The sequence below is a fragment of the Mizuhopecten yessoensis genome, unplaced genomic scaffold (assembly GCF_002113885.1).
Source record: "Mizuhopecten yessoensis strain PY_sf001 unplaced genomic scaffold, ASM211388v2 scaffold8123, whole genome shotgun sequence".
In the NCBI taxonomy this organism is placed as follows: domain Eukaryota; kingdom Metazoa; phylum Mollusca; class Bivalvia; order Pectinida; family Pectinidae; genus Mizuhopecten; species Mizuhopecten yessoensis.
Genome location: NW_018407390.1, coordinates 3,598,497 through 3,621,338, shown reverse-complemented (window position 1 = coordinate 3,621,338; position 22,842 = coordinate 3,598,497). Strand labels below are relative to the sequence as shown.

Genomic DNA, 22,842 nt, shown 5'->3' with positions numbered 1-22,842 from the left:
CTTTTCAGATCCGAATGTCAAATGCCAAGATATCATTTTAAGTCCGAAGGGGAAAGGTTATAGTCACTGTGTAAATATAGAAAATTAGTTATCGCTCAATATAGCTCAAACAATATCTAGCTAGGCTTAACAAAAAGGCATTAAGACCGACGTAGCTCAAACAATATATAGCTAGGCTAACAAAAAGCATTAAGACCGACATAGCTCAAACAATATCTAGCTAGGATAACAAAAAAGCATTAAGACCGAAATAGCTCAAACAATATATAGCTAGGTTTAACAAAAAGGCATTAAGACCGAAGTATCTCAAACAATATATAGCTAGGCTAAAAAAAAAGCATTAAGCCCGACATAGCTCAAACAATATCTAGCTAGGATAACAAAAAGGCCATAAGCCCGAAGTAGCTCAAACAATATCTAGCTAAGCTTAACAAAAAAGCATTAAAACCGACGTAGCTCAAACAATATCTAGCTCGGCTTACAAAAAAGCATTAAGACCGAGGTAGCTCAAACAATATCGAGCTAGGATAACAAAAAGGCAATAAGACCGACATAGCTCAAACAATATCTAGCTAGCATAACAAAAAGGCAATAAGACCGACATAGCTCAAACAATATCTAGCTAGCATAACAAAAAGGCAATAAGACCGAAGTAGCTCAAACAATATATAGCTAGTATAACAAAAAGGCAATAAGACCGACATCGCTCAAACAATATCTAGCTAGGCGTACAAAAAAGCATTAAGACCGAGGTAGCTCAAACAATATCGAGCTAGGATAACAAAAAGGCAATAGGACCGACATAGCTCAAACAATATCTAGCTAGGCTTACAAAAAAGCATTAAGACCGATATAGCTCAAACAATATATAGCTAGGCTTAACAAAAAGGCATTAAGACCGAAGTAGCTCAAACAATATATAGCTAGGCTTAACAAAAAAACATTAAGACCGACGTAGCTCAAACAATATATAGCTAGGCTAACAAAAAATCATTAAGACCGACATAGCTCAAACAATATCTAGCTAGGCTTACAAAAAAGCACTAAGACCGATATAGCTCAAACAATATATAGCTAGGATTAACAAAAAGGCATTAAGACCGAAATAGCTCAAACAATATATAGCTAGGATTAACAAAAAGGCATTAAGACCGAAGTAGCTCAAACAATATCTAGCTAAGCTTAACAAAAAAGCATTAAAACCGACGGAGCTCAAACAATATCTAGCTAGGCTTACAAAAAAGCACTAAGACCGATATAGCTCAAACAATATATAGCTAGGCTAACAAAAAAAAGCATTAAGACCGAAGTAGCTCAAACAATATATAGCTAGGCTAACAAAAAAGCATTAAGACCGATATAGCTCAAACAATATCTAGCTAGGCTAACAAAAAGCATTAAGACCGATATAGCTCAAACAATATATAGCTAGGCTAACAAAAAAGCATTAAGACCGAAGTAGCTCAAACAATATCTAACTAGGCTAACAAAAAAGCATTAAGACCGATATAGCTCAAACAATATCTAGCTAGGATAACAAAACAGCATTAAGACCGACGTAGCTCAAACAATATCTAGCTAGGATAACAAAAAAGCATTAAGACCGACGTAGCTCAAACAGTATCTAGTTAGACTTAACAAAAAAGCATTAAGACCGACGTAGCTCAAACAATATCTAGCTAGGCTTAACAAAAAAGCATTAAGACCGAGGTAGCTCAAACAATATCAAGCTAGGCTAACAAAAAGGCATTAAGACCGAGGTAGCTCAAACAATATCTAGCTAGACTAAAAAAAAAAGCATTAAGACCGAAGTAGCTCAAACAATATCTAGCTAGGATAACAAAAAAGCATAAAGACCGACTAGAAACACAGAGTCTACATATACCTCACAAAAATGGTGCCTCGAGGCGGGGTTATTTGAGAAAGGGGGAAACATTAATTTGGTTGGCAGTATTGTTTGGCTGCAGTGGAGGTGGGTGGTCTTATTATCAGACATGTGGTTATTGTCGGACAGACACTGTAACCTCTCCTACCTTCATATCCTACTCGCCTTAGTACGATCTAGACTCATTTATTTATATTCACTCAATTAATTTGGCATTAACGTTATTAAATGAAAAACTGTACAGAATATAGAACTTTAACCTGTTGTGACTCAGTTTTGTTCTATAGGAAAATTACATTTTCAAGTAAACATGGATATTGTATATTATAGCAGTCTATCCCGTGTTAATTAACAAAACAAAAATAACAAGTGTTGTGGGGTAGAGATATTGTATCTCTGTCCTTTCAGTGAAAAAATGAAGATCAGTAGACTATAGCTAGCTCAAGAAAACTAGTTTCACATGAGAGAGTAAGGAATTAATACCATAACGCTTTACGGTAGCAATTTAAGATATACTAATAGATACGTGCATAGATTGCAAATTTTCTGTAGGATGTATGTACGAAATTAGATTTATCTTAGTTCTGACCGTGTATATCTTCAGAGATATATATATTGTAATATAATATACCTCTCTGATATCTCGTACTTGAAGCGATTTCTATAGTTATGCGTTTCGTTTTAAAGTGTGAATCTTAAATTTCATGTAACTGAAGGCGCCATTTTTGACTGATAACAACAAACCGGGAAGACTGCGAGAATGACTGAGAGTGCTCGATAATGGTGCTTCAACCAGTAAATACACTTTTTAATATTAACAAGACAATGAAATATTTATATATCATAGAAAATACATGCGTATGTGATGTTTTAGCTCCGGAGTTTAATGAGTTTGTTGCGAAATTCCACTTGCTCACCCTTGTCATGCTGTTTGAGATACATTATTATGTATGGAGATTTGTGGAGAATCCTCTCTATATCAATTATGAAAAAACACTTCTTTTAAAAAAATATCTCACTTCAGTGATGAAAAATTGACAACCACGATCCATGTGTATTTTGAGCAAAAAATATCAAAACAACCCATTCTTAGCCTAAGAATAGGTTGTTTTGATATTTTTTTGGTAAAATCAGTAAGACTTTGGTGCCAAAACTATCGGCTACCGAAACGTCTAGGATTCAGTAAAATATTGACCCCCTCCTTTTTAGCCCACCATCATCATCATCAGATGGTGGGCTTTTCAAATCACTCTGTGTCCGTCCTTAAACACCTTGTACTAGAGTCTGGAGGGATCTTTTTAAAATTTCAAATTTAAGGGTTTCCTCTTGGTTGAACCAGGGTTAGCCACTTACTTGTTTGGTAGTCCACAGGACTNGAAAATTTTCAGGGGGGGGGGGATTTCTTGGAGCCCAAAACATCCCTCTGGATCCCCCACTGGATTATTTACTAGTCCTTCGTTGATGTAACTAGTCCAAGAATTCCTTATAAGGAAACATCACGATCTACAGCATGAAACATCAAAAGTAATTGACTGTAGGGGACTTAAAATAACTACTGCCATGAAAAGATGGTGAAGTTTAAGGAAAATTTTGACAATTATCATGCAATATATATTGTTTTAAGCAGTTTTCTAAATTCTTATTTTATTATCATATTTTCCATAAGTCCAAAGGACCAGTTAGGTTAGGTGATTCACTAGTCCTTGCTGAAATCTACTAGTCCAGGACTAGCGGACTAGTGTTAGTGTCGACCAGTGGGTTCTTATTGATGCATATCAATTTTTGGACTGATCTGAAAACCAAGTTGCGTATAGGTGGTCATCTGGTTTCAGTTTAAGTTAGTTATTGTTATTTCTCAGAATGCACTGGAGAAATCTTTCTTAAATTTTATATGTAGGTTCCCCTTGGTTGTGCATGTTAACTTTTGAGGTTGATCAGAAGATTGATTAAGATGGTGGACAGGCAAACTGATCAAACAGATATAAGAGAAAAGAAGAGAAAAGATCAAACTGACAAATAGAACTAATGAAGATGGTACGATGGTGGGCGCCAACATCCCTCTGGGATCTCTTGTTTTATATTCATCTTGCTCTTGTGTATTTCGAGTGGTCAAATGTGTTATCTGCTCAAGAATATGTGAATGTGACCCTGTGTTTGAATAGAACAGATGTACATTTTGTACTATCAGAAAAAAAAGATGGCACATTGATCATGAAACAAAACTATAATTGGCAAGTGAAGAGAGTAATGTGAAATTTTATTAGGTCACCTGAGACAAAGTCTCAAGTGACCTATTGCGATCGCCTTTTGTCCGTTGGTGTCCGTCGTGTGTAAACAATTTACATTTTCGACTTCTCCTCAAAAACCACTGAACCAATTTCAATGAAATTTTGCAGGAACTTTCCATGGACAGAGGTCAACAAAAAGAGTTGCCGGTTTAGTCCCAAGCCCCCAGGGGCCTGAGGGGCGGGGTTAAAAAGGGTCAAATTGACTAAAATTATAAAAATCTTCTTCTCAAGACCCAGATATGGTAGAATCAAATACTCTTCATAGATGGAAGGGTCTTAAGGTGCTTTACAAAAATTGTGAATTTCTTGACCCTGGGGTCTCACGTTTTCCCCTGGGGAGGGGGTAAACTTTACTATAGTTTATATAGGGAAATCACATTTTGGACCAACATTTGTTTAATTTCCATTGGAAGTAATTCAATTTAGGTTAGCATTATCAGTATTAGGTAGCAGTTTGATAGTATGCACATATCAGCCCTGACTGACCCCCCGGGGCTGATGGGTGGGGCCAAAAAGGGTTGAATTGACTGAAATTTCAAAATCTTCTTCTCAAGACCAAGATATGGTAGAATCAAACACTCTCCATAGATGGAAGGGTCTTAGTCTTAAGGTTTATGACCCTAGGGTCTCACGTTTACACCCTGGGGAAGGAAGGGTGGAGAGGGGGAGGCGGCAAAATTTATTATGGTTTATAATGGCAAATGATACTTTGAATATTACATGTTAATAACTTGATTGGAATTATAACCTTGAGTTGACAGTTTGATACTTTCAAAAATTTTGAGGGTACTAGGGTGGGGCCCAAAGGAGTCAGTGTGTTAAAAATTCTGCTGTTAACTAGAGGTCAATGACCCTAGCGAATCCATTGAAAAAATAATAATTTCTATTACATTGTTATGTTGTCACGTGGAGTCTCAGGAAATATTCATAAAAGTATGCAGTTATACTTTCACAAGCATCGCTATGACCCCTGAAAATATCATTATGAGCTCTTCGCTGTATGGGGAGAATTTCACACTGTAAAATACTAGCCGCTTCCTAATGACACAACTAGCGAAGGTATTGAAAAAGTAATTACTTCTGTTAAAGAGACAACGCTAGCTCTGTGATATTTGTGAAAGCACCCAGTACATATATGATTGCAATTGTAAATATAATACACGTATATATGCATTTTATTCAGTGTTTTGCTATGCTTGCAGGTGCTTAGCCTTACCATTGCCTGTGATGAGTGAAGGAAGGAATGCAGATCTAGACTCTTGTCCAAAGAGTCATGCAATATTCAGATTCTGTGTGAAGAAAGGCAAAGCTAAGAAAAAGGAATTTAACTTCAATTTGTTCAATGTAGAAAAAGGTTTGTTTCTGGTAATGATTCGAAATAAGGCCAAATGAATGAATACAAATATTTATCTTAATCAAGTATTGTGTAAATTGCAAACAGCAAACATAAACTCTGAACAGCTTATGATGGCAAGCTAAGGGAACAAATGCAATTTTGGTGGCAGAGGAAACATTATGAGGGGAAAAAAGCACTGGGCAATTAGAGGGCTAACAACTTGCCATATCAGACATTTTCTTTTTCGGAAAATTTAGCCATCTCTGGCAATCAAACCAAAAATTGAACTCAATATAGCAGATTGAGTGGTCTGATGTTCAAGCTTGCTGTAGTGTTATCAATGTGCTTGTAGCAATCATGGCTTCAGGAGGCACCCCAGAGTATTCTGTGTAGCAGGACTGGGACAGGCTGTTAGGGAGATCAGTCATTTACTAACAGTGCCTGTGATCATGACCAACTGAGGCTGAACTCTGCTTCAAATGCTTTGTGTGCTCTTTGCAAGGAGATACCAAACCTTGTTTGTAAATAGTGTTGTATTCTGTGGTGAAAGTCTTTCTATTCTAATCCATTTGATGGTTGATTTTTAGGGGAAGCATGCATATGGTGCTACAATGAAATTAAATTTAATGGTAATTAAGTGATTGCATACCTGTTAGTTAATGCTACCCAGGACCGGGATTAGTGAAAAAATATCCTCTTTATGCTTTGGTCCATAGCATACCTAACAAAAATACAGATGAACAGTATAGGTGTCTCTTTAACCTCTGATTTTAAGAATAATATGTAACATGAGGTATTAATTGCTTTTAGAAAAGGTAAATAATTACATTAATATTTTTTCTAGAGCTTGGACCTGGGAATAAAAACTGGTTTGAAAATGCTACTGCCCAGAAAATTCAACAGAAGAAACAGAAGCATGAAGATAATAGTGTCCCACTGTGTACACCAAAGGATAAAATCAACTCTCAGCAGCTTTACAGATCAACCAGCACAAGTGAGTTAAAGTTGTTCTGAGGCTCACTGTTAGTACTATAGCCAGGGGTTTTGCCAGGTGTTTATCGGGTCCCATACCTACAGGGACCCATTCCCAATAGAAAAATGACCCTGTATTTTCCCAATTTCTGTCTTTATTTTCCCGATTTGATTAAAAAACATGTTTATACAAGTTTCCAGTCATTATATGTGCAATACCGTCTATGAAGGAGCATTCAAAATTGCTGGTATTTTATAATATATTTAATACTGGAACATACCTATCTTAGTGCTTAACTTGAAGCACTAAATTATGATAATCTCCACATATAAAATTAATGTATTCTTTCACATTATAATAAGGAAAGTAAAGATAAGTTGTAAATTATTGCCAGTGCACAACAAAGGTGTAAAGTTCCACTAGCCTTAAACCCAGGGCTAGTAGATTTTATGTTGGGACTAGTGACAATTTTCAATATTTCAAATCAAAATATAGTTGGTTTGTTTTTTGCAATTTGGACTAGTACTCTGAATAGAAAATTGTACTACACCTGTACAAAAATATTCGTCCATTTAGTTTTTGTTTACAGAATTCCATACTTTGTTTAAAAACCAAAGATCCTAGACTGAAAAGTCTCCACTGTATGGTGTAAGCTAGAACTGATGTTAGATTTTGTTGTAATTTTCATCTAGTTGTGATCTTTTTCAGGTTCAGAATCATCAGAGAACAAATTCTATTTCAAAATCCAGAGATTGCTGACATCTCAGACTTCAACTCCAAGTCAAACAGAAGGATGGCTGGCACCGGTTCTGGGAGCAAGGTAGATCATCTCTTAAACTGGTTTCAGGATGTTTTTATTATTATTGTTTGCGCGCTTTGTCAACTTACGATTACTCATACACGTATATGGAAATGTAAGATTTACATTGCACGTACATGTTTCAAGCCATGTCTCATGACTTGAAGGTTTTTTATTATGTACTTATCCACATTTTCGTGAACTATAATGGTATTTATGATTACAAGAGGGCAAAATGAAGAACATTACAAATGCTTGAAAGCTGCCCATACCAGCCGCTGCACTGACAGGTAATATCATAGAACGGTGCAAGACGTGTTAAATATATTTGTAAATGTTTCAAGCCACATACATATATATCTATATCAATTAATTGCCATATTAGACTGTTTCGTTGAGCATATCCACATGACATTGCGTACACAGGGACTTGACACGTTCCTATGACCCAGAATGAAAAAAAATAAGGACATCTTTCAAGCATGTGTAATAATCTTCATTTTGCCCTCTTGTAATCATAAATACCATTATAGTTCACGAAAATGTGGATAAGAACACATGCAACGAAACATGCAAGTCATGACACATGGTTTGACACATGTACATGCAATGCAAATTTTACATTTCCATATACGTGTATGCGTAATTGTAAGTTGACAAAGCGCTCAAACAACAAGTCTCCGAAAAAGATACAATGTTGTACACTGCTTTTGATTACAAGGACGACACCGACCTCAAACGTTCTATCGACCAATCGACAAGCCAGATACAGTGAGTGACACGCTGAAACAACCGTTCGGTTTGTAGGCGTGGTCTTTTTGAACACGACTTGTTGACGCCGTAACGATTTTGATTGTAGTGTTTATATATATGATCTAGACACGAGCATCCCTGTCTGTCATTGCATGATTTTATAGTCATTGTGACGCTTGCAACGCTAGGTGACATATAGGTATTATTTTGGCGGTTGCGCCGTCTGAAACAAGGTTTCCGTGCGAAAACGTGAATTCTATTTTATTGCCAAAAAAGGGCATTGTGTAGTAAATGCAAGAACTTTTTTTATTTTTTAATCAATTCCATTCAAATATTGTATGGTAATGCTAGAAGCAATAATGTTCTTCATATATTACAGGTTTTTCTGTTGAGTTTCATCTTTCCTCGTTTTGGCATATCACACTCGACATAGCAACGCTGTTCATCGTTTTTGCCGTTAATTTTTGCTTGTTTACAAGATAACTCAAGCCAAATCAATTTTCTCAATAAAAGCGCTAAGCAGGCGACATGTCCACTCTTGTGGAATTCTTATTTTTATCAAGTAGGTAAAAAGTTGTTTTCCTCTGTCCCATAGGAGCATCATATTAGGCTAGCTTGGCATACTTACTTTTCTTCACTTATCAGGGATAACATGTGTTTTGTTTGACTTATATCAAACTGATCTCTATGCATGCCATCCACAAAATAGCACTTAATAAACTAAAGGGTGATGTAATGATAGCTTCGCAAACAATGTGGGGCCAAGAATAATAGACTGGAACTTAATGAAGGATAACCAGTCATGTTGTAATAAAACAAGTCTGTTCACTTCACAAAATATGTCATCATTAAAGGTTTTGAGATATAGGGAATAGGTAGTTATAAAATGAGACCTATAGATCATGTATGGTTCTTTGTGACTAAATACTAATACATTGGTTGCAGTCCCGCTAGTTACTGGTTAAAATAACTTTATCAAGTGTTCTGTTTGAATTTTTCAGGATGTCATTGATATTATTGAATAAAATTATAATGTACATATGTACAATTATATACTTCTTGCAGACAACTCTCTAATAGGATAATCAGACATTATGTATTTAAATAAAAAAGTATCTTAGATGTTACTGTCAGTTAGGTGAATTTGTTATGCATCTATTTCCAATTATTTGGCAAATGAATATAATTTTATTAAATCTATACAAACATGTTTCCAGCCCGGATGTGGTATCTGGCTCCGCCCCCCTGTGCGGACAGCTGGACATCAGGAAGAGTCTGGGTGTGGACATGAACGACTCAATGTTGTCCTGGACAAGTTCAATGGCAACACCAACTTTGATGGACTCAACATACAAAGGTTTTTATAACACAAATAAACCAGGTTCAAGTTCACAAATTCTGCCTTTTATACATAGGAAATCTTTGTAATGTCGCTTCTAGGCTGAATGTTAAAGTACAGTCAGTCAACCTTATAAGATGCACTTCAGCTGTATATGTAGTCAAACATGTGCATGTGACCACCTATATTAAAAGACCACTTTTAATGTTTTCTATTTCAGTGATTTCATTGTAATCCTATATTAAGAGACCGCCTGTGTTAGAGATCTCCTTTTGGACTTCTCGAGGATGGTCTCTTCAACAGCTTTGACTGTGCCTGTAGAAGTGTTACAACAGAATGTTGTGTCTTATTTGTCTTATTTATTTCACACAATCCTTTTATCAACTCAATGGTTATTCTTTTATTTCTGTCATAAACAATAAATAGTTCTTTCAAAATATAAGTTTGTTACAAATGACTATGACTATATTGATTTATTCTTACACAGGTTCTCCGTCTCCCATGACAAAACAACAAAAGGTAAATTCCAAAATTATTATTATAGTTGTTATTTTCATTGCTGATGATATGGTATTTGACAGCAAGATTTAACTCAACTGGCTTAAAAGGCCCAATGATCTTGCACTTTGCAATTTTTGACTGTCTTGTCTGTCATAAACTTTTCCTTTAAAATAAAAAATGTATTACAAGTAACAACTAACCAGTTCAAATCAACAATGAATGAAGGCTGTGGTCCGTCTGGGTTGGAAGGGTGGGGCCTAATTTGAAAGTGTGGGTAAATATCAAAAAGAGAACTGCTTATGTTTGGGCGAAGGGATTTAAACATGATAAATCATAAAGCATCCTTAGGCTAAGACAAATCCATTTTTTTTAAATATTATTGTAATTATTTGGACCTTAGATATATAATAAAAAAATCATGATGACCCCCATAGTATCAAATTGTCAGAAAAAAATATTCCTATGCTGCTTTATTTCAGATAACAAATATAAATAGAGTGATTTATGGGCCATGAGCATCTTGTTAACTCATGCTGCTTAATATTAATGGCTGTCATTGATATGGGTTTAGTAATTATGACTTGCAAATAGTATAATAAACTGTGTCTCGGGCAGATTTATTATCATTTGTTTAAAAGATTTGTTACAACTACCGGGGTAGTTATTTACACATTTGCTAAAGGTTGAAAAGTGTGGGGGTAGTCTGCATTATGAAATGCGAAATATATTGTTTGGTTAGATGGCTTTGGCATCACCAGGTTACATTGTTAAACAGAACACCTTTTTTCCTGAGATAGTGAAACTCATTATCTAAGAACTGTTAAATTGTCTTGAAGAAAATGTTTAATAAGTTATATATAGTTTGAGTTTGTTATTTTCCCTGCAGGGTTTACCGCGAGTCCTATTTTCCCCTGGACCCTCACAGACAGACGAGGAGCTACATGCTTTGGACAATACATCGGAGGACAACACTGACGATGATGATGAACCACCTTCAATTCCTTCCAACATAAGGACTACTAACCAAACAGTTGGATCGTTAATCTCTCCAGACATAACAGTATTTCAAAACATTAACCAACATGAAGTGTTCAACAGAGAGTCTGAATTGTCTGAACTTTTCCCAAAGACAAATTCTGAGTTGTCGACAACTTTTCAGAAAAATACTTACAAAGGGAGTATCGTTGTTGATGCCAGTGTTGGTGAGGAATCCAGCATTCCTTTGTTTTCACAAGATTTATATATGGATGATGAAATTGAAGGAGACCAGGAGCAAATTTCTTCAACAGAAATCAAGAGCAGTAATCAATATACTTTACAGGGGAATAACATATCAACAAACACAGGAGATGGCTGTGAAAAAGGTGTGTCTGATGCTTTGTCTGACTTTTTTGACCCACCTTCAAGTGCAGTGGGCAGAAGGAGATGTGCTCCGAGGAAAAGCAGGAAAAGGAAACTCCTGGATGACAGTTTGAATTTAGACGTAGGCAGTGAAAATGAAACGAACACTTCTCCTGTAAAAGGAAGTAAAAAGCTAAAAACTGATTTGTTATGTAATGAAGATAGGAAAAATGAACAAAACAAGTCTGATGTGCAAAAGATAAAGTTTGAAGAAAAGCAAGAAAACAAAATTCCTTTTAAAAGTGAAGATGCAGAAGAAAAAACTGATTCACCATCTTCAGATATCCAGCACAGTAAATGCTCTGTTTCACTAAGTGAGGGGGACGTCGTATGTTTGGAGAACTGCTTTACTCCGAACAATGCTCAAAAGGTGCTCAAGTCAATTCTGTCCGGTAAGAAAACAACAAATGAAGGGTCTGCTGTAAGGAGTAACAAGAAGGTGAGGTTTTGCCTGGAGGAAAAATCATCTTTAAAGCGAAATCTTACGCAACTAGGTGATGAAGATTATGTGTCACCAGAGGTGTTTGATCAAAGTTTGTCTGAGGATGATGCACAATCTGGAACAGACTCGGGAAGTGATCGTCGTACAAATACTCTTGCCATTTCAAAGGAAGATTCATCCAAAAATGACAAATCTGAAAATTTACTTCTGCACAAATCTCTGAGCAAAGATTCAGACATAGAGATGTGTGATGATCTTTTCTCCCAAGTTTCTCCAACGGCTTTGAATGAAATGTGTTCTGTAGCCACTTCAGTAGACAAAATCAGTTCAACGCAGCAATCAAACTTAGAGACAGGGTCAAGCAAAACAAGATCAGATGAGATAGGAATGGACAAAACAAAACAAAACCATGAATTGAAAACTGAAGATAAACCTGTTTCAGTGAAAACTGAAGATAAACCTGTTTCAGTGAAAACTGAAGACAAGCAAAATGTGACTTTACCTGTATTGAAAACTGATGATGGATACAAAGTTACGCTTCCTGTGCCAAAGGAAAAGGACCCTATAAATGTTCCATCAAATCCCTGTCCTTCCAATCCTTTGAAAAGTTCCATCAGTCTAAAATCAAAACCAAAGAAGTTTTTATACCCCTCAACAAATCAGATCAGTAAGTCCTGTCCTACATCTGTTTATGGATTTGCTGAACAGACAGAGAAAAACCTGAGATTGACAATGAATACAAAAGACTCAAATAGCAAAGATACACCACAAGACAGTGTGTTAGTCCAGCAACCTTCCACCAAATCAGATTCTGGAGAAAAACATGTTGGTAAAAATCAACAGGAACAACCAACCGTCCACAGAGGAATGAAGAGAAACATAGGTAAGTCTCTGAACTATCCGAAATGTACTCAAAATTTCTATATGTATGTATATATATTCTTAGTTTAAAAAAATAGATTGGAATCAAATCTTAAGATAATAATAACAAAAAAGTCATTGTTTTGGATATTCTTTTTGCAACAGTAAATGATGTTTGGTATAATTATAAATAATCTTACATTCCATTATTTCTACAGGATTTGAAAGTTTCTCATCTCTTGCAAACAACGGAAAGCTGGACTCTAAGACTGATAGATCTGATGTTCTCCCTGATGGAAATGAATCACAACCAAAGACACTTCACACAAACTTGGTCCAAATTGGGAACATGACTTTAAAACCCGAGAGAGAGCAACCAGAACGTGAGGGTTTTGGACTTCACACTAAGTGTGAAGCTGATGTTCAGTCTTCAAAATGGAATACACCATTGACCCATGAACAGCAGTCTGGTTCTGAAGGTCTTATCAAACATTTCCCATTGCAGACAGAAACATGTAATGCAGATGTCGGCAGCTCAGAACATTTTAAGTGTCAACAGAATTACAAACTTAAAGACATCAAAATCAAAACAGATGTTCCTGAGGATGGAAACCCGATCACCTGTGAAACTGACAAAGACATACTTCAGTTATATTCAGACCAGGTTATCCCTGATAAAAGTGGAGAACACATGGAAAGTGAAAGTACATCACCAAAAATGAAACCTGCGTCAGCTGATGTGAAGACGTTTCAACCAGGAACACAGAATGCAGAAAATCAAATAGAAAGTGTGAGAAATATAAGCAGTTCTGTGCATTGTGATGGAGATGAAGTGGAACATGTTCCAGGACCTATAAATAGTATCGCTCAAGAATGTACTGGATTTACTTTAGCAAGTGGAAAGTCCTTGACGTTTAGTGAAGAGGGTTTGCACAAGGCCAAACAGTTGTTTGTCAGTGTAGATTCGGATACAGGTATTGGAGATAACAGTAGTTTATGCTTCACTGATAAGAACAGTTTGAAGAAGGACCAACATGAAATGAAGCTACCTAGACGGACATGTACTCTCTCCCAAGTAACCTTGAGCGATCCAGACAAGACTACATCAGTCAACTCAACACCTGAGTCCAACATTACCGATTTAAATCTACCAGCGGCAACAGAATCGGTACCAGGTGTTACTGTTGATTTTGAGGACATGCTGGAGGGTGTTTTGAAATCTAGAAGTTCACCAGAGGTCTCCAGACTTACTCCCCTGAAAAATACAGGTTCAAGGGGAGGATTCCATTTAGGCCAAGACAAAAACATCTGTTCAAAAAATTCTCATTTTGAAACAGCAGTATCTGTGATGAAGAATTCTGCAAAAGATTCTAATTTAAATGCCAAGGATATCTCTAGAGGTCCAGTTCCTTTTGGAACAGAGTGTAAACCAGAAGACTCTGAAAACACAGAAGGCAGATTTAATAGCGATCATAATGTTGCAATGCTTAAAGGGTTCACAACTGCTGGTGGGAAACATTTACAACTCAGCAAAGCAAGTTTGAAGAAGGCGTCAGCATTACTTGAAGATACAGACACAAACTATTCACCTACCAGTAGCTCATTCCCGGCTGGAGAGATCTCAAGGAAAGCATTGACATCACAATTTGATAAGGAAGACCAATTACTGGCACATGTGAGTGAAATTGCTAATGACACATCATTGAACAATTCTCAAAAGTTTGATTGTAGAACTGTTCAGCACAATACGTCAGATTGTAAAGCAAAAATAACTGTAGTGAAAAGTCACGACTCAGATTTGGAGGCGAGAGAAACAACATCTTCTGGAAATACAGTAGTGACAACAGGCACACACCCAGGATTCAGTTCTGTGGGAGGAAAGAGGCTTGAAATGAGGAGCAATGGCCATTTTAAAAGTGGTGTGACTGATCAGATATCTGATGGAACAATAGCAGAATCTCTCTCAACAATGGAATCTGGTTCTGATGTAGAAATAGCACAGGTAAAAGGGCCAGGAAAGTCATCTACATTTAGTGTAGTTACAGGAAAGCCTGTTCAAATGAATAATTCTGCCAGTCGGACACAACAGTGTTTCAATGATTCAAGTCTTGAAAAGCATATGTCGTTATTAAGTGAGACGGATAAGGAAATCACTGCTGTGTCGAATGAAGTGGTGAATGAAGGACCGGTATTGAGCAGTAGAGACAGGGAGAAGCACAAATCCACGGATTCTGATTTGAAGAAGAGACTTCGCAAAGAGGATACTTGCAAAGGAAAAAACGATGATTTAGATAAAAACAGTTTCAATAGGACGGATGGAGTGTCTGGCTTCAGTACAGCTGCCTCAAAGAAGCGGAAACTTAGTGAGTTAAGTTTGAAAGAAGGGGTGTTGCTGATGGACATTGTCAGTAAGGATGAAACTGATTCACGAAGGGATACCACAGATGGAGACTACAGCAATACTGATAGGTCAGTGGGAATCAACACTGCTGGAGGGTTTGGAGGATTCAGTACTGCCAGAGGAAAGAAGCTCCAAGTAAGCAATTCAAGTTTGAAAAAAGCATTTTCACTAGTTGCAGATGTTGAGGTAGATGCAACAGATGTTTCAAAGAAAGCTGATGATGGGGACTTAAGTAATATTTGTGGATCTGAATTCAGTGCTGTTACATCAGCTGAGAGCAAATCAGAAGTATTCAGCAATAATGATGATTTTGGAGGATTCAGTACTGCAGGTGGAAAGAAGCTCAAACTAAGTGATGCAAGTTTGAAAAAAGGAATGTCACTAGTTGCAGATTTTGACGAAGATACAGCAGATATTTCAAACAAGAGAAGGGTTGGAACTGGTGAACTGGACTTACCCATAGATGGCAGATTAAAAGGAAAAGAATTGACACAATTCAGCACAGCTGGTGGGTTAGGAGGGTTCAGTACTGCTGGTGGGTTAGGGGGGTTCAGCACTGCTGGTGGAAAGAAACTCAAACTAAGTGATGCAAGTTTGAAGAAAGCAATGTCACTAGTTGCAGATTTTGATGAAGATACAGCAGATATTTCAAACAAGAGAAGGGTTGGAACTGGTGAACTGGACTTACCCATAGATGGCAGATTAAAAGGAAAAGAATTGACACAATTCAGCACAGCTGGTGGGTTAGGAGGGTTCAGTACTGCTGGTGGGTTAGGGGGGTTCAGCACTGCTGGTGGAAAGAAGCTCAAACTAAGTGATGCAAGTTTGAAAAAAGCAATGTCACTTGTTGCAGGTGTTGATGAAGGTATGGCAGATATTTCAAACAAGAAAAGTGTTGGAACTAGTGAATTGGAATCAACTACTGATGGTGGATCAGAAAGAGAAGAACCAATGGGTTTCAGCACAGCTGGTGGGTTAGGAGGGTTCAGCACAGCTAGTGGAAAGAAACTGCAACTTAGTGAAACCAGTATAAGAAAGGCGATGTCTGTCATATCAGATGTAGATGGTGAAGACGATAGATCGTCCCATGATAGGTTGGGAAAATCTTACAGTGCTTCAGATGGATTTCAAACTGCTGGGAGCAAACAACTGAAGCTCAGTACTAGTATCGAGAAAGGTATGTCTGTGATCAATAAGATTTATGCAGAAGAAACGAAAGACTCTGTCTCATCTGACATCAAGTCAGCAGAATGTCAGGAGGGGAGAGGAAAACCTGTTTGTATAAACCTTGATGAGAAAGATTGTTCTTCAGAAATAATAGACATCTTGAATTTGTCAAGTAGATCTGGATCAAGTCTAACCAAAGACAAAGGTTTGCAACCAAGCAACACTAGGAAAAGTTCCTCACGATTCCCTCCTGGAGCTAACATCCCTAAGGGGTTCCGACCGTTTAAACCTCCAAAAATATCCAAGAAGCCACAAATAGAGAAGACTAACAGCAAGGAGTGTGTGAAAGTGTCAAACAAAGTTGTGGAGACAACACAAAATCCTGTCAATTCCACAGTTGATGAAAACCCATCAGTTTTATTGCAAGGTACTTGCACTGGTGACATACAACAGGTAGCTAAGAAAGACCAAGTAAAACTTCAGACAACTAACTCAGGTGTTGATGAAGGCAGCAGCAGAGACAAAGTTAAACCTCAAAGAGCCAGTATGGCTACTGATGAACTAGAAAATGGTAGAGATATTACACCTGTACTTAAGGAAGACAAAGTTGATCAGGACATTGAACCGTCAATCATGGACGAGCTTTTCTCAGAGGAGCTTGAATCATCTCAACATTTTAGTCCAGGATCTGGTAAAGTATTGAGGTCACAGAGATGTAGAACAACACCTAGAGACGGGGACCAGGCACCAGATATACTGCCCTCTGAGGAGTATGAACAGTTCCTAGATATAGAGGATATTGCATTGTGTAAGGTGACAGAAATTAAGTGTGAACAGCCTTTACATAACGGAAGTGTGAAAACCCAGACCTTGGAAACTACCAATGAAAAAGATCCCGCACAATCTGCGGACATTAAAAAGAAATCTCTGACACCATTGCAGCATAATGGGTCTGTGTCAATGAAAAACCATCAACCTACACAACAGACTGGTATCTCAGGCTTTCAAAGTGCATCAGGAAAAAAAATGTGTGTTTCTGAAGAAGCTCTTAAAATAGCAAAACAAAATTTGGATGATTTGCCTGCAGATTCGCCAAAGGAACATTTAGAACAACCAACAGAGGACAATCTAGGAAAAGAAACAGAAAACTCAGGGTTTAAAAGTGCTTCTTGGAATAAAATCTCTGTTTCTGGAGTTGCTTCATCAAAAGCAAAACAAGGAATGATTAATGACTGCAGAGTATCAAATAATAGTGCAGCAAACATTAAAGATGAACCTGTGGAGAAATCGATGGATTCTGAAGGACCGAAAAGTGCACCAGAGAATGAATCTTGCATGACTAAACCTTCGGAATCAGCACAACAACATATGAAATTCTCATCATCAACTTTTTTTGATGATAATCTTTGCATGAAAGCATCAAGGATTGTAAACAAATCGTCAGATCAACACCTTTTAGAGTTTGGAGGATTTCAAAGTGCTTCAGGCAAAAAAGTACATGTATCAGAGGAAGCATTGATGAAGGCCAAGCAGAGTATCTCTGACTGGTGTTCAGAGGCCAGTGAAGAATCTGTACACAACAAACCAGAAACAATTCAAACACAATGTCCTAGGCAGTTTCCTGAATACGCTGGATTTCAGAGCGCCTCGGGGAAGAAAGTTGGTGTTTCCGATGAAGCCTTAGTGAAGGCTAGACAGAACTTCAAAGATTGGTCCTCAGACGTAAACGTTGACCAATCAGATATAATGGAAAGTTCAACAATGGATGCTGGAGGCATTGATGCAAAGGGAGATAAATCTAGTGCAACGCCAAAGGATGAGGGTTTGTGTGAGGATGTGAGCCCTTCTGGTGATAAAAGTGAAGTGAAAGAAGAAGAATGGACTGTTCCGAACTTAAACAGTTTTAAGGAAATAGCAAGTAAAACAACAAAATCTGCATTGGTTTCAAGAGAAGGAAAAAGAGGCCAAGAACATACTAGTTTACATGTGCAGACTGACCATTTTTCTCTTCAAGAAGTAATGAATTCTCAATATGATTTCTCTCAGGATGACTCTAACAGTGATGCTGAAGGTGTTGTGAAAAGAGATGATGACTCCATTGTGTTGGAAATAGAAAAGGCAAAACTTCCATGTTCTTTAGATACCATTCAAACAGAAACTTCAGGAAAACATACTGTGTCTTCTGATTTGAAATATACTTTTCAAAGGGCTTACGGAAAACAAGTTACTGTGTCGGAGAGTTCTATTGAGCATGCAAGGAAAACCATGGAAGATGTTGTGTGTTCACCATTCCAGAGTGCTTCAGGGAAACAAGTGAAAATTTCTAAAAATGCTCTTAAAAATTCTAAGGAAACCATGGAAGATGTTGTGAGTTCACCATTCCAGAGTGCTTCAGGAAAACAAGTAGACATATCTAAAAATGCTCTTGAAAATGCAAGGAAAACCATGGAAGAAATTGGGAGTTTACCACCCCAGGGCGCTTCAGAACATAAAGAAAATATTTCTAAAACTTCACTTGAACATACTAGACAAACAATGGATGTTGCCAGCTTACCATTCCAAAAGACTTCAGTGGAATGTAGGAATATTTCTGAGATTGCTGCTCAGGCTGTAGAAAAAACCATGGAAGGAGTTAGGGCTTCACCATTCCAAAGTGCTTCAGGGAAACAAGTGAACATATCGAAAAGTGCTCTTGAACATACAAAGCAAACCTTAGAAGATGATGGGAGTTCCACATTTCAAAGCTATTTAGAGGTAAAACTTAACTGTTCTGAGAATGCTCTACAGCATGCAAGGGAAACTACTGAAGAAGTTGGAATTTCTCCTTTCCAAAGTGCTTCAGGGAAAAAAGTAAACATATCAAAAAATGCTCTGGAACAAGCGAGACAAACCTTGGAAGAAATCATGAGTTCACCATTTCAAAGTACTTCTGACAAAACTGTGAACCTTTCTCAGACTGCAGTTAAGCATACAAAGGAGACCATGGAACAGATAGAAAACTCACCTTTTCAAAGTGCTTCAGGTAAAAAAGTGAATATTTCTGAAAGTGCCCTTCAACATGCAAAGAAAACTTTAGAGGATTGTCCATTCCAAAGTGCTTCAGGAAATACACAAGCTGTATCTTCCGAGGCTTTGAAGCAAGCTAGAAAAACATTGTCAGATAGTTTACCTTCTGTAACCAGCAGAGAACCTGAAAATACTTCTGAGGAAAGTTCTCTACATCCTTTGAGAAAATCATCAAATTCTGCACAAAGTTCCCCTTTTCAAACTGCTACAGGTGGTAAAATGACGATTTCTGAAAGTTCACTACAGCATGTTAGAAAAACCAAGGGGGATCTAGAATGTTCTTATAGGGATTCTGATGAAGTTTGGGATTCTTCCTTGAGCTGTGATATTTATCCTTCTTCTGTACAGCAAACTGAAGGTACAAAATTGGACAAAGTGCCTAGGATGAAATATCAGATTATAAAAGAAGTTAATAATGTACAAGAAAAACAGTTTTCCTCCAGTCCTTGTGAAGAAAACTTTATTACGCCATCAAAACAGAAACAATCTTTACCAAAGTGCTCTAAAAATGATGGGGGACCCATTTCCACCAAACTTCATCAACAAAATACAGTTGTTTCCCCATGTGTATCAAGTAGGACGGACCGACAGATGTTCATAGAGGGGATGGACCACAGCATAGACGAGTTCTGTCAGCCAGATGACTTCCTTGAGGAAATGGAAGTCACACCCAAACGTAGGCAGGTAGAAGGTAAGTTACAAGGTACTGGATTACCAGAATGTTAAAGGCACATGTCATGGCTGTAGGTAGTCCGAATTATTCTGACGTTTTATCAACTTTTTTCATATCGGTCTGTCGTCGATTAACGTCAGAACTCCGGCCCTCTATAATATGCGGGAAATATGCGACCCACGCCCGGAGCGCACTTCAAACTGATATTTTAGAAACAAATCGTCACTTTCACACACATCTCGCACATGGATCGAAAGATCTATTCTTTATGCACTAGGTGGTATCAATAACATGGTTCAAAGATCATTACGAAAAGTATTTTCCGACGTTTTCTATACCAACCCGTGTTTTTAATGGAAATTAGGCCATGAGCAATGTCGCATGACTTGAAGAGATCTCGCGTTACCGAAGGTACTTCCCAACGCTATGACGTAGCCCAGCGAGATTTTAGTCACGTAGCATTAGAAGGCGGGGCTATCAAAAAACTAGAGTAAAACAGAGTAAGTTTGAAAAAAAATGTTTTTAGTGATTGTATTGGTTGTTTGAGGCATATTATGTATGTTCATCTTGTGCATAAAGAATAGATCTTTCGATCCATGTGCGACATGTGTGTGAAAGTGACGATTTGTTTCTAAAATATCAGTTTGAAGTGCGCTCCGGGCGCGGGTCGCATATTTCCCGCATACTATAGAGGGCCGGAGTTCTGACGTTAATCGACGACGGACCGATATGAAAAAAGTCGATAAAACGTCAGAATAATTCGGACTAGGCTGTAAGCTGGCCCAACTGATTTTAGGGAAGGTGGAGGGGGGTGAAACTGGGGTCTCGAGGATGAAGCCCTGGATGTAGCCTCAAAAGCTGTAGAAATTTAAGCATGACAGTACCAGAAAAGGTCAATCAGTTGTCAAGAAGATATCTAAAAAGCCTGCTCCCCTTGTTCCCCCACAGGCTACATGTTTATGTTAAGAGACGGTACAATTATGACATGGTGTTCATATCTTAAACCTTTGGATCAACAAATGCTAGTGTATATGATACATTGTGATTATTAATTGATTAAATGACATTGAAGCTTTAGTTCAAAATTGTGAAGTGAATTTGGACAACACTGAGTACTAACCTAAGTATTGTATCTCAACCAAACAATATCCAGGTATGTCCTCGATTTTAACAGAAAATAATTTAGAATGTTATTTCTGTTTGAAGTTAGAAATGGTTCTACAAATTTTTGACTGGTATTCAGATTCTAAAATGTAGCCTGTACCTGTGCCTCCTAAAGGATCAATATTATTAAGGTTTCCTTCACACACAAGTATCACAGGTGAATAAAATTGGAACATGTATTAGAACATTTTGTGTCCTTTTCTCAATAAATCATCATAAAGGTGTTTTGTGTGTAGCACTCCAGGACCTATGTTTCTTCCTACCCTGTGAATCGCAGCTATACCCTGTCATATTGTCGCAAATCTTTCATATTGCTCTGATCTGAAAATTTCGGATACATTTGCCTTTACAATACATGGTATACTGTATCCAAAATAAGGTGCTAAAAAAAATCATTATGAGAAAATTCAAATTCAGTTAAATACATTTGTGAAATATGAATTAAATTTCTTAATTTAAAATTTCAGAAAAAGCAGTCAGCACCAGATCAGGCATGGTGAAACCAATGAAAAGTGTACCAGAGGGTAAGATATGTGGTACAGTCTAACTTCCATAAATCAAACTAAGAAGATTTGAATTTCTCAATGTGTCGAGCTCATAGCAAAGTCTGGATCTTTTCCCTTTTATAACACTACTAATTAACATTCTATTCCTGAGTCAAACTTTTATAAGTGATTTTTTCGCTGTTTCGAAATATAATCATGGTCTGTTCGTGATCAAAACATTGAAAATTACAACTTATAGATAGAACTAAAAAAATGATCTGTACATTACATTGAGACGTTAACATAGGCATACAAAATGTATGTCAAAGAAAATTGTATGTACGACTCTGGTTTATGTTGTTTGAAACATACTTTCGATTGCCGTTGTCAAAATCACTACAATAAGACATGGTGTTTGATGTTCAACATTCGTCGGTCGAAGTCTCAATGATTCAAATATTTTGAAGATGTCCCATGAAGTTTGAAACATCAAAGTTACACTGTACATTGTATATACACCAATATTTCAGTGAACAAAGGATAGAACTTAATCAATATACATCACATTCGAAAGATTGCATTATTAGGTAAGATCAATATTTGAAATTTTCTAGGGAGATAACACAATGAAAAGATGTCGAGTGCAAATAAAAGTTTAATTGTATACATCTGTGTTTGTGTGATTTTATCTAGACATGTCTCAATTCTTTTGCAGCTTTCACTAAAGACCGACAAGGTACAAGCTGTTCCCTGCGTGCTTGCTACAGTAAATCCAATCCGACCCAGGAGTCTGTTCCCAGGTCAGGGTCATAACATACTTTACATATTACAAGGAACCTCATTTAATAGAGTGGAGAATCTTATTTTCACAACGTTGGTTCCTATAAGTCTATATAACAGTCAGATCTGCTTCCCTGTGTCAGTATTTACATCATAATCAGTATTGTAGATCAGGTGACCAGTTTTATTTCAATGTTTATGATATATTACCTGATGTGTTAACATCCATTGTGACTTCAGAATATGACCAATAGATACCATGACATTGTGAAGTGGCATTATAGATACATGTATTCCATATATAAAAATTACAATGGCAACATTGAAAATTTGATGACGGTCAGAGAAGACATTTTTTTCTCTTTGCAAATACTCATTCTTTGAAATATTGTACAAAAGATCTTAAATTTGAATCTGTATATGAGATTTATAAAACACAGTGTTTTGAAATTTTATTTTTAATCTTAGCAGAGCTCGCTTAAACGGAAACTTCTCTAATTATTCTTATCTCGCCTGAAATGGAAATTA

At 37.1% G+C, this 22,842-nt stretch overlaps 1 protein-coding gene across 1 annotated transcript in view; it reads left to right on the top strand.

Moving 5' to 3' along the window:
- The first annotated feature begins 2,602 nt into the window (after positions 1–2,602).
- Positions 2,603–22,842, top strand: part of LOC110455004 — a 33,186-nt gene continuing 12,946 nt past the window's right edge. Inside the window, exons 1-10 of the mRNA XM_021504870.1 lie at positions 2,603–2,680; positions 5,376–5,527; positions 6,354–6,503; positions 7,191–7,302; positions 9,252–9,391; positions 9,861–9,892; positions 10,761–12,600; positions 12,797–19,903; positions 21,517–21,573; positions 22,250–22,334. Of these exons, the coding sequence (XP_021360545.1) occupies positions 5,401–5,527; positions 6,354–6,503; positions 7,191–7,302; positions 9,252–9,391; positions 9,861–9,892; positions 10,761–12,600; positions 12,797–19,903; positions 21,517–21,573; positions 22,250–22,334 (9,650 nt within the window). The 5' untranslated portion in view covers positions 2,603–2,680; positions 5,376–5,400. The remainder of the gene's footprint in view (positions 2,681–5,375; positions 5,528–6,353; positions 6,504–7,190; positions 7,303–9,251; positions 9,392–9,860; positions 9,893–10,760; positions 12,601–12,796; positions 19,904–21,516; positions 21,574–22,249; positions 22,335–22,842) is intronic.